Source organism: Hetaerina americana, unplaced genomic scaffold (assembly GCF_022747635.1).
Source record: "Hetaerina americana unplaced genomic scaffold, ioHetAmer1.1.p SCAF_4, whole genome shotgun sequence".
Taxonomy (NCBI): domain Eukaryota; kingdom Metazoa; phylum Arthropoda; class Insecta; order Odonata; family Calopterygidae; genus Hetaerina; species Hetaerina americana.
The window spans coordinates 60,840,920-60,853,838 of record NW_027286985.1 but is presented as its reverse complement, the minus strand read 5'-3'; the positions used below and the strand labels follow the sequence as shown (position 1 = coordinate 60,853,838).

Here is a 12,919-nt window from a genome sequence, read left to right as displayed (position 1 = left end):
ATGGTTGATGTATCAGTACTGAGGCCATTATAATTCAGATTATCTTCTTCCATTTTTCTTTTTTCTTCAATAAATGAGTCTTCCATTGATATTGATGTTACTGTATATACTTCCACTGACAATGTTCCAGGACTGGAAGACTCTTCAGCAGAGGACATGGTAGTTGGTCCATTTGTATCATCTTGTCCAGGTTTAAATTCAACAGATTTTTGTGTGATAACATTTACCTCTGTTGATGAAGTGACATTATTTTGAAAAACATCTTCAGTGGTTTCAGGAGATGTTTTTCCATTTTGTTCACCATCTTCAACTGAAGGTGTTGTGGTAACACTTACCTCCACTGTGGAGATATGAATACTGTTCTCCTCATTTCCTGTGTTATATGTAGGAACAGTTGATGTGGTTTCTACACTTCCAGATTCTGTAATAAATGTTGTCATACCAATTTCAGATGACACAGTGTTGAATTGACTATCAGTGTTATCAGAGGTTGTTGCTCCTAATTCCTCACCATTTGAATAAGAACCCTCAACTGATGTTGATGAAGTGGCATCTAGTTCTGATGATAAACTTTTGTCAGTGAAAAATTCACCATTGACACTAGCAGAAGATGTTGCCTGCTGGTTTTCTGTAGAATTATCCACAAGTGAAGTAGTCCTTGTCATACTAATTTCTGTTGAAGGATTACTGGTACTTCCTTCTTCCTCAGGACTGATAAATGTCACTGATTCTTCACTTTTTTCTGATGATTCTTCCACTGACACCAAGGTAGTAATATCAAAACTAGCAGTTGGTGTTGTAGCCATAGAATCCTCTTCACCATAACTGTCATTTTTTTCCGTCTGGTTCCTTTTTGATGATGATTCTTCAACAGATGTAGATGTAACCTTGTCCCTTTCTGTAAAAGTGTCCATTTCTTCAAGAGGACTGATATATGACACTGGCTCTTCACTTTTCTCAGATGATTCTTCCACTGACACAGAGGTAGATATATCAAAACTAGCAGGAGGTGTAGTAGCTGTAGTATGTTCTTCACTAGATCTATCAACTTTTCCTGTCTGGTTGCTTCTGGAGGTAGATTCTTCAACAGATGTGGATGTAACCATGTCCATTTCTGTAACAGTGTCCATTTCTTCCAGAGGACTGGTATATGACCCTGGCTCTTCACTTTTCTCAGATGATTCCTCCACTGACACAGAGGTAGATATACCAAAATTAGCTGGAGGTGTTGTAGCTGTAGTATGTTCTTCACTAGATCTATCAACTTTTTCTACCTGGTTACTTTTTGATGTAGATTCTTCAACAGATGTAGATGTAACCATGTCCATTTCTGTAGCAATGTCCATTTCTGCACGAGGACTGGTATATGACCCTGGCTCTTCACTTTTCTCAAATGATTCCTCCACTGACATAGAGGTAGATATATCAAAACTAGCTGGAGGTGTTGTAGCTGTAGTATCTTCTTCACCAGATCTATCAACTTTTCCTGTCTGGTTGCTTCTGGATGTAGATTCTTCAACAGATGTGGATGTAACCATGTCCATTTCTGTAACAGTGTCCATTTCTTCCAGAGGACTGGTATATGACCCTAGCTCTTGACTTTTCTCAGAGGACTCTTCCACTGACACAGTTGTAGATATGTCAAAATCAGCGGGAGGTGATGTAGCTGTAGCTTCTTCTTCACCAGATCTATCAACTTTTCCAGTCTGGTTGCTTTTTGATATAGATTCTTCAACAGATGTTGATGTAACCATGCCCATTTCTGTAACAGTGTCCATTTCTTCAAAAGGACTGGTGTATGACCCTGGCTCTCCACTTTTCTCTGTTGATTTTTCCACTGGAACAGAGGTAGAGACATCAAAACTAGCAGGAGGTGTTGTAGCTGTAGTATCTTCGTCACCATATCTATCAACTTTTCCTCCCTGGTTGCTTTTGGATGTAGATTCTTCAAAAGATGTGGATGTAACCATGCCCATTTCTGTAAAAGTGTCTATTTCTTCAAGAGGACTGATATATGATACTGGCTCTTCACTTTTCTCAGATGATTCTTCCAATGAAACAGAGGTAGAGATATCAAAACTAGTAAGAGGTGTTGTAGCTGTAGTATCTTCTTCATCAGATCTATCAACTTTTCCTCCCTGGTTGCTTTTGGATGTAGATTCTTCAAAAGATGTGGCTGTAACCATGTTCATTTCTGTAACAGTGTCTATTTCTTCCAGAGGACTGATATATGATACTGGCTCTTCGCTTTTCTCAGATGATTCTTCCATTGACACCGATGTAGACATATCAGAATCAGCAGGAGGTGTTGTAGCCATGGAATCCTCTTCACCAGACCTATCAATTTTTTCTGTCTCATTGCTATTTGATGCAAAATCCTCAATAGATGTAGAAGTGACCAAATCTATTTCTGTCACTGAGAGCATAGGGGTTGAAAATCCGTCTCCTAAATTACTCACTGTTGTTATTTCTGTGATTTCTTCTCCTGAAAATGATTCCAAGGTGGATGCTGTAATCACCATATCAGTTGGCAGGGTGTTTGTACTAGTGTCTAACTCACTACCAAGGGTCATTGTTTCTATTTTGTCTGTGGACATTTCAGTATTAACAGTGTCAATGAGGGATTTGTTAGTGGGAAGTTCAATGCAATTTTTGTCCATGTCTAACTGCTGTCCATGAGGACAGGAGCATATAGCCCTGTGTTCTAGCACCGTACACTGAGAATTGAGACCACAGGTCCCCAAGCATGGGTCCCTGCATTCTCCTTTTAGGCAGGCTTGGGAGTCTGAACACTCGCCATCCACGGAACACCCCACTGAGGGCTCAGTGGTGCTGCTATCTGCTGTGAAGATGAACACACACATACATTCATACAAAACAGTATTTACATATGTACAATTCAACTTAAGAAAGAGTTAGAGGTTTATGGCTACTGCCAAAATAAGTTAGATAGTAAGTTAATTAAGAAGAAAGAAAATATCTAAAGATGGAAATATATACATACAGGTATTTACAGATATTTACAAGTATGTGCACAATTAATAAAGGTGACTAAAAGACAGTGCATAAGGAAAGACAAAGGCAAACAGAATGTAAAAGTTTATTTGGATATGTATTTGTCATAGAGAAACATTTCAAGAAAAGGAAATTTCCTGGCCTCATTTAGGATCTAAATTGTATAAGCTAAAATTAGTTTGAAATCCCAAGTAATAAAATTTTTGGTGGTGTTTTATACTTTCTCGCCAAATTAATATTTTAATATCTTTTAGCTCGTGTAGTATATAATGCATTTCATCAAGTATGCTCTCCCACCTAATTAAGGATTGGTTGTCATGATTTTTTTATGTAAGACCTATCCTCTACATTGTGAAAAAACTCTCATTCCAAAACCAAATTAGTCCGCTAAAGGGTGCTTCAAAATTTTATTCCCAGAAAAACTATTAACTTGCACCAATCCTAGCAGCTGGTTACGAGAGTAGAAGACGCTACCAGTTGGGCCTTCATTCCAATTACCTTGGAGGCATCCATACTTTGGATCAACAACAAAGCCTGGGGGGCAGAATTTGCAAATGGGTCTGTGCTCCTCGACGTAGCAGGGGGTGTCCCCTGGACAGGAGAAATCATGGCATGGGTCGACACAGCGGTAACCCCGGCAGGCCAGCCGGTCGGGGCAACCACGGTCTCGTAGGCAGATTGATAGCGTGGGGTTGCAGTTGCGAGTGCAGATACACACGGCCCCGTGCTCCAATACCTCACATGTCTTGTCGGCTGGGCAGGGACTCTTCCCACCCGCAGTGCAGGGGTTCCTGCATCGCCCATTGAGACAGGCTCGGTCGGAGGGACAGTCTCCATCTTGGACACACACAAGGCCTTCCTCCGGAGCACATGTCAATTCACCCCCTTCCCCCACCACAAATCCGGCTCCGCACACACAGGTGGGGCGGTGGGCCCTCACTTCACACCGCTTGTTGGGGCCACAGGCGAAGGTGCCATGGCGACATGGGTCACGGCACTGGCGTGCCACCCTATCACAGGCCAAGGTGGGTGGGCATTCAATATCAGAAGTACAGGGACCACCGGATGATGGAAGGTTGGGTCTGGGGTCTCCACGACAGGAGGGGTCAAGGGTGCATGAGGCATGGGGGTTGCCAATGTGGCAGTGTGGGCAGGAGCATCTTGGCCTGTGAAGGACTACTCTACAGAGGGCCCCATCCCCACAAGCCCCCCTGAGACTACAAGGGTCAACGCACTGACTATTGACGCAAGCCCTTTCGTTTGGACAGTCATTGTCTCCACCGCATTCACTTTCAGCTATGAGAGCCAGGGATATGGGGTGGAAAAAGAGAAGAGAGGGGAAAGCAACCATAAGAACCATGAAAGGAAACATTCTTCATAAATTTCAGGTGCACATACAGTGTGGGTCCGAGTAATGAAAGTGAAAAAAAATTAAGTGAGACACTTGAAGACAGGCCGAAGAAGAGTTGAAGAGGCGGACAAAAGAGACCGCCAACTTTTGTGGGGAGTGTGAAAAAAGTGAGTTGCATGAAATATTTACAAAAAAGTGACAAAACAGAGGGCAAAAGTTCTCAACGTCTGTTTTTGGACCACTTGATGGCTCCAAGAACCATTTGAGAATGCTCCTTTCACAGTTCCCAATCTGGCTTATCATTAACCAATATGATTGCCAATTTCTTCCCATTTCTTTTTGACACAAGCATATGGATTTATATTTACATGAAAATTATCTCTTTGAACATTAGCTTACACTATTTTATATTTAAGTTAGCGGTTAAATTTCAACGAGCTGAGCTTCTTTACAAATTGACAAATTGGCAAGAGGCATCATTTTCACTTTAAATCATGCAAATGAAAAACATACAACAAAGCCTCAAAAATTCCCTACAATAATTACTCCAATAAAAGCAAATTATATCCCATCTCTTAGTGCATAAAATGCTTAAATCCTTATATTTTTATGTCTCTCGGCATAAAAATGTCACAGGTTAGTGACCAGGCAGATTGGAATACTGTCTACATTTAGAGTGAGCTCAGACATAAAATTTGTACACAGGTAATATTTCATCATTAAAGATGGTTTAAAACACAAAATAAAACATAAAATCCCTTGCATTTTGTACAATATTAACCATGGTAAAAACACAAATTATTAACAAAATACAAATTTGATTAATGTGTTTTAGCCTATTGTATGATACATCTACACATGCATGCTTAAATAAATTACAGGTTAGACATTTTACTACAAAAAGGAGTTACTGGGGTAATAAGGTCCAATAAAAGATTAGGTTTCAAGCTGATCATTAAAATTTTCTTGCTGTGGGAATGACAAGCTCCCACCCTACCTTTACGGCACTCGACAGTTGGTCTGCCAACTGTTCCGGGGGGACAACGGCAGACAAATGCAACTCCTTCACGCAGGCATTCAGCTCCTTTGCCACAGCCTATGGTGCGGCAGTCAGATGGATATTCATAAGTACCTTTAAAAAAACCAAGAGACATATTGAACATAGATTAGGGGTCCTAATCGCTCTCTAATGAGAATCATTTGCTGCATTTAAATCTTTAAATCAAATACTTACTCAAGGCATGCATTTTAAAATTACAATCTCATATTATTGCAATAGCTACAAATACTAATGACTTCATCTAGCTAAACTATCAGCAATTTATCAGAAGAAGTTCTTATATTACAAATTTATCTATAATACTATTAAAAAATAATTGCCTAAATGGATAAAAATTCCACCAAAACACTCTCATATAATATATTTTTTGACCCTCACCCTTTTCAACACTACGCAAATATATTTACGCTTTATTTTCATTTCAACAATTCTGAAAAGATTTACTTATTGCTTTCAAAACTCATGTAATATTTTAACAGAATTGAAATTCATAGACTTTAAGAAATAAAGTTTGCTTTGAAAACATTAAAAATCTTCATAAAAATAGTATTTTCATTTGTATTTCCCTCTTTTATACTCAGTACCACAACAAAAGATACTTTTCATCATAGATAACCTTTTTTTAAGTCAAAAAATGATCTCTCACACTTGAGAGAAGTGAAAACAAACTATTTTGCCGCATTTAGAATAGCACAAGGGAGCAAAGTTAAAACAAAATGCTTCCTATTCAAAAGGTAAAAATAAATAAACTAAGGATACTCCCATAATTTTCACGCCAAATCATCATATAACATTGGCCAGTCAATAGTAATTGCTTAACACCATTGCAATGTTATAACTTCTAATAATTAGCAGTAAGTGAAACTTACATTTCACAAGAGGATCTCCAGAGGGGAACTCTGATGGACAATAGCACTCAGCTCCATTGGCCCCTGTACGGCACTGGGCATTAATACCACACTTCTTCCCCAAACAGATGTCCTTGGTGCTCCCGGAGCACAAGCACCCTTGGTATGGGTCTCCAAAGCATCCAGGTAAGCAGTGGCATTCAAGACCTTGGGGAGACTCTCGGCATTTGGCATTGTCTCCACATGGGTTTCGCAAACATGTGTCACCACCTAGGTCAATGGGATTGAACAAATATGTTAATTGAGTCGCAAATCATTTCTAAAAATAATTGTATGACCTTTATATTGCTCAACAATGGGAAAAAATCAATTAACTGAGAAATCTATCATTTAATTCTGTAAGGTGAATGCATAAACAATTATGCAAACGTATCTGTAGGAAAGGTTGAAAATAATTCAATAGATATAGCAAAAAAACTACACTTAAAACTATGAAAAAGTGCCCCAAAAGATAGCAAATTTATATCTTGAGTTTTTAAATATTTTAATTTTTACAGTACATAATGTAACATGCCAAAAATAATAATAAAATAATATAAAGGAATAGAAATTAGTATTTCACCTTTGTTAACTCCTATAAAAACTTTCCAAGCTTCAATTTTAGGTGCACAGCTGGAGTGTGCTGAATTTTTCTTTTATTGTTCTTGTCAAAATGCAGATAAAAATATATTTAAAATGTACTGTGATTTAGTGCACTACTAAGTATAGTGAATTCAGAATAATGGTTTCACTCATTTTCTATATGTCTGATAACTATTTTAATGTGTTACTATCAAACATGCAAATCATATATTTCACTTTTGGCATTCAAATCATATGTCTACATTAGAAAAATAGCTTGAAAAAATTCACAAATGAGAAAGTGACCATCCAAAAATTACTTTTCCCAAGTGCTATATGTACAAGCATATAAAATTTTCCCTCCAAGTGAAATTCAAACAGATAAGAGAGCATAACAATATCTTTCTTGGTTTATCTCATTAAAATAATGTAAGTTAGTACGCCCTATGGTATAGTATTTGATGACAATATAACTGAGGAGACATACATGAACCTATACATGAATTCATTTTCAAGCCATTCCATTCTAATTTTAATCATAAGTAGAATATACTAGTGGAACTATGGTTACCTTGTCGGCACTCAATGAGTGGGTTTCCATAGAATCCAGGGGGACAAGAACAGTGAGCCCTGCGTGCAACAACCCGGCACTGAGCATCTGATCCACAAGCACCAAGGCATGGATTTCCACATGATCCATCAATGCATCTCTTGTCAGAGCCCTCACAGTCAGCATCAGCACTGCATTCTCTACGGGTGCATGCTTTGCTAGGCTCTCCACCATATCCCTCTGGGCACAAACAAATGGCACGGTGTTCTGAGGCACGGCACACAGCATCAGTGCCACATGCAGTGGGTGAACATGGACTGATGCACATACCATCAGTACATGCCAGGTCGTTCAGGCAGTCATTGTTAGATCGACAACCTGGTGAGCAGACTCCTTTCATGCAAATCTGGCCCTGTATTAAAAAAGAAGGAAAGCTTTAATGAAGAGATTGTACAAAAAGAGCCCTTTCTGATGGGCAAAGGAGGTTCAATTATACATATATAACACAATCAATTATCTTGAATCTTGTTTAAATCTTCCACAGATGTTCAACAAAGTTATCAGACCAATGATCTGATTCCTAGTAGCAGCAATAAAATTTATTGTAAAAGTGGTTTTGAAAAATATTTGGTTGTCAATTACAACTGATTTGATTTATATTATAATTTAATATAAATGTTCTTTCAAACTTCTGTGAAAGACTAGAAAACCGGGTAAAATAAATGAGTTCATCCAAACGATCTGTGACACATGCTCTGACCGTGAAACATTTCTAATCAAGAATACTGTGGACCCAGTTTATTGCCATGGAGTAATTGTGGCTCACTCAAAGAAAAATACTGAATGAGCAGATGAAATAAAGGAATCTGCAATTCATTCCAGCATTCTTAAAGAGGGATATATGTAACAGGGTTTAATATTCAGAGATAAGAAGGGAGGGAATATGTGAATATGATCAAATCTGTTAGAAATGTGAGGCATTCAATTCCAGTCAATATGCAATAACAGACTGTTTCCTGGTGGGAACATTTCTCAGCATAAATTGACTAATTCCATCAATTTCCAATGTGATGTGTTCCATACATGTTTTTTAGGAACCAATAAACATCAATCAATCAACCAAGGGTAAAACTTAAAAAATGCTACCCATTCTACAGATACTAATGAATTTTCCATGGCAATACATGGTTTTGCACCTGATTACTTACATAATCAGAAGCAAAATCAGTGATTTGTGATTCATCAACTACAGTATACATTTTGCTATTGATAGCATACAGTGACAATGAGGTACAAACCTGAGAGCAGTCACCATCCCCTCCACACTTCACTTTACATTTTCCACTAATGCAATCTTCTCCACATGAACAGTCAGAGGCAGAACCACAAGGAGTGTTGCAGAAGCTTGATTCACAGTTTGAACCAGGTGGACATCCTACAGTTCCAGCACATCTCACAAGTGGCCTGAAGCAACTGACCATTGGGTTTCCAATAAAGTCAGATGGACACCCACAGAGGACAGCATGATTCACCACTCGACAGGTGGCACAGTGACCACAGCTAGAAGCACCCTCGCAAGGATCTGGGCATAAAAAAATTACAATGAGTGACGCACAACAGGAATAAGTGTATTATGTATCTAACCATTGTGCATTCTACAATGACTTGATACGGTATGCATAATTAATATTAAGTTGATAATGAAAAGACCTAATGATAGCTGTATATTTTTCAAAAACCTTAGAGATATGGAAGTTTCAGAAACTTGAGGATTTTATGAGGAAAAATAAAAGAAGGGGAATACAGATGACAAAGAAATAAAAATATTCTTTTAAAGATAATGTTTGAATTTTGTTTTGTTTCCATTCTAAATGATGACACTAACTTGTAACAGCTCTCACAACAAGAAGCCTATGCACCCAATTCTTTTAAACAAAAATGGAAACTGATATTCTTGATAACGAAATGTTGATTCTTTGTGGTTTTTGGTCTAAATAATGATATTAATTTGTGTAACCACACTTTCTACAAACTCTCCTAGCACCTAATACTTATATTGATGGAAATCATATCTTTAGGTGAATGAAGGAGGAGAACTCACTTCTGCACTGCTTGTTGATACATGCTTGATCACTTGGGCAGACAGTGTCACTACGGCAGCCAATATCACATATTCTGTTGTCACAAATTTGATTGGGACCACACTTGCTGTCACTGTTGCAAACAGCTTTACACAGGCCACCTATACAGCGCTCATCTGACAAACAGTTGCTATCACTGGGAAAGATGAAATGAAAGTATTTTATATACCTGTATCTAACAATACAAAAAAAAATGAAATCACAAAACAATTAGGCAGCAAAACACATCTCATTGACTATGAAGCACTAACCTCCTACAAGTTGACTGACACATTCTTCCATAGCAAGTCTGCCCAGATGGGCAGTCATCTTCAGAGAGACAAGATGTTGGGGGATGGCGACAGGACACATATGGATCACCTGTGAGGGGACTGGGACATATGCACACCTTTTGATGGTTCTCCATAGTGCAGCCAGCATTAGTCCCACAGGCAGTAGGCGATTCACATACATCTGAAAATTCACAAGTTATTATTTATTTGCATTCATATTTATGAATTACACAGGAATATTGTTCTGGCTTTAGAAAGTGAAGAAAATAGAGATGCACTGCTCAAAAATGGTGGTACCTGACATCTTAAAGATCTTTTAGGATTGTCAAATGAAAAATGTAAAATAAAAAAAGTAATTAAAGTTAAAACATAAAAGTTTTATAACAAAACATGTATTAACACACTGCAGATGGATGACAAGAATTCTCGTCATTTAGGAGCATTGTTTTAAACTTTTGATTTATAGTATTTACATGTTGGTGGTAATTTTTCATTTGCCTTTCGTTATTTAATAAGAAAAGCAGTACCTTAATTTTTGATTTCATTATGTAATTTTGATAGTATGAGTCTGTCAACTGTATTTAAATCCCAGACCATTTTTCTCTAAGGGCATGCAACTTCAATTTCAACAGCTTGAAACCTCACAAAGGAAAATGTTTCATGAAGTATCACGCAAAGATGAAATACTAAAATTATTTTTTAGAATTACATTCAAACTTCCATTAAAAATTTTCAATTTTTAAGAAAGTTATGATGATTTTACTGAAGCAGTGCATGTTCAAAAACTATACTTTAAAAATCCACTGGAACAGAGGATTAAAACCCAATTCAATACACCGGTATGCAACGTTTCAAATAAACCCTACCACTTTAGACTTCAATTTGTGAAACTTTTGAATATCCACTGAAAATAAACAATCATGTCATACCAATAGAGTATTTATGGAATATATATATTTTAATATATTTATTTTGTGGAATATTATGACTGTTCTTTTTAAATGGATCTCGATAAACATATTCATGAGGATTCCAAAGTATGCATTACATACCCATGCACATGTTGTTGATGCAAGCTCTGTTTCCTGGGCAATGTGAATCACTATGACAACCAGCAATGCACACAAGACCCTCACATATTTCTCCCGTACGACAGTCATCAGAGCGTCTGCATTGAGGCCTGCACACATTAACATGACAACGCTCGTTGCCAATGCAGTGCGAGTCCGATGAACAGATTGGACGGCAGATGCCACCATCTGTGCAGAGGGATCCTGGAGGGCAACTCCTGTCAGCTGAACAAGGTGGCATTGGCTCCCTGACACAGCCTACACGTGGTGTTGGATTGGGTATAAGTCCTGGGCTACAGGAGCAGGCAGCCCTGCGATTGATGACAGAGCAAATAGCATTTGGACCGCAGGCACCATCTATGGAGCATGGATCCATACATTGATTTCCTCTGCAGGATTCACGTTCCCCACAATCTTCATCCATTCGGCATCCTGTTATGCACATGTTATGCAAGCATACATGCCCCAGGAAGCAGTCATTATCCACACGGCAAGTCACTGAAGAATATAATCATTAATTAAATTTTGGTAGAGATGATATCAGGTGATAAAAATTGCATATGTACCCAAAAATGTATTATTTTTTTGCAAAATCATGCAATTTGCTAACTCAACCCTTACAGACTTTAAATGTGACTTTCCTGAACTACTGAGATGATATTTTACTAAACAGACAATTAACGCATTCCTACATGCTACTTATTTGTTAGTACTCTCTTGGTTGATAGTTGCAGAGAGATGAAACTTAAATGTATTTTGCACCCTGACAAGTTCTGTGACAAACAGTTAATTTAGCAGACAACTACTGGTAATAAAATGGAAATTATAGTGAATTTGAGCAGTAATTTACTGTTGGTTTAGCAGAACTTAACAAATGAAGCATGAGACGACAAATGAGTGCATGTATTCCAACTACCTTAACTATGCTCAAAGGTGGAATTGAGAATTCAATAACAATTGATAATGCAATTTAAGCCATAAAAAGGCAGTAAAAATTTGCTAATGAATCACTTTCACATAAAAAAAAATATTTATTGAACATATCTATAAATATTATGCCAATGCATAAACTGTAATCTGGCTACATGTTTCACCAGGAATGGTAAGAAACATACATGTACACATACGTGTCTATACTAGAGGCAGTCAAATGAAATACAAACACCTGCCATAATAAACAGTCAGCTAAAAGCTAGACGGTAGTTTTTTACGCATTGATACTGCCATTACTGTGGTAGGAGAACTGCATAGTGACAACTCACTGGCGCACACAGTTTTTGGGGTCCGTGTTGGAGCACCGACTGGTTGTTGCAGTGAGTGTTTGGTTATTATTTGACTGCCCCTTATATTATGATATCTCATATTCCTATTCTTTTATTACATAGATTTTTAGCTGGCCTAACTATTCATATAAATATGTAGAATGAAAAGGTAAAGCAGAAAATATGAAAAGTGGAAATTATGACTAAAAAAAGTATAAAACACTACTGAAATTGATCATGAGGAAGAGAAAAAGGAAAAAAGGTACCAAAAGAAAATAATCAAGTTATTTTTTAAGTAGATTCTTAGATTTGGAATTCATCGATGAAAAGAGACATATCTTGACTTACAAATGCAATTGTTCCTCAGACACTTCTCATTGAATGCACAATTCACATCAGTCTGGCAAGTAGGTAAGCACATGCCATCCCGGCAGGTATTTCCATCTGAGCAGTCAGCATTAGCATCACAGGAAACTGGTACTAAAAATATTCAAAAACCATTAAACAAAGTCCAAATATTTTTTTTAAACGTCAACATAGAGTGACTTAAGAAAATGAAAATATTAATTAAATTAATCTTATTAAAGATACATATTATCTACATCCTTATTTAAACTTTACTGAGAAAATTAATTTTAAAAATGTTACTCAGATTGTATACTTAAATTGCTAGCCTTCATCATTTCAACAGGAACCTTACAAATGAATGAAATATAGGTGGGAATTACT

The 12,919-nt window shown here is 37.4% G+C and overlaps 1 protein-coding gene across 1 annotated transcript in view; it reads right to left on the bottom strand.

The window, feature by feature from the left end:
• The window catches only part of dpy (fibrillin-like protein dumpy), a 463,637-nt gene that overhangs the window by 154,397 nt on the left and 296,321 nt on the right, over positions 1-12,919 (bottom strand). The window contains 9 exon segments of the mRNA XM_071590673.1: positions 1,817-1,822; positions 5,412-5,498; positions 6,296-6,544; positions 7,467-7,857; positions 8,744-9,027; positions 9,547-9,722; positions 9,838-10,039; positions 10,911-11,426; positions 12,539-12,670. Coding sequence (XP_071446774.1) covers positions 1,817-1,822; positions 5,412-5,498; positions 6,296-6,544; positions 7,467-7,857; positions 8,744-9,027; positions 9,547-9,722; positions 9,838-10,039; positions 10,911-11,426; positions 12,539-12,670 — 2,043 coding nt within the window.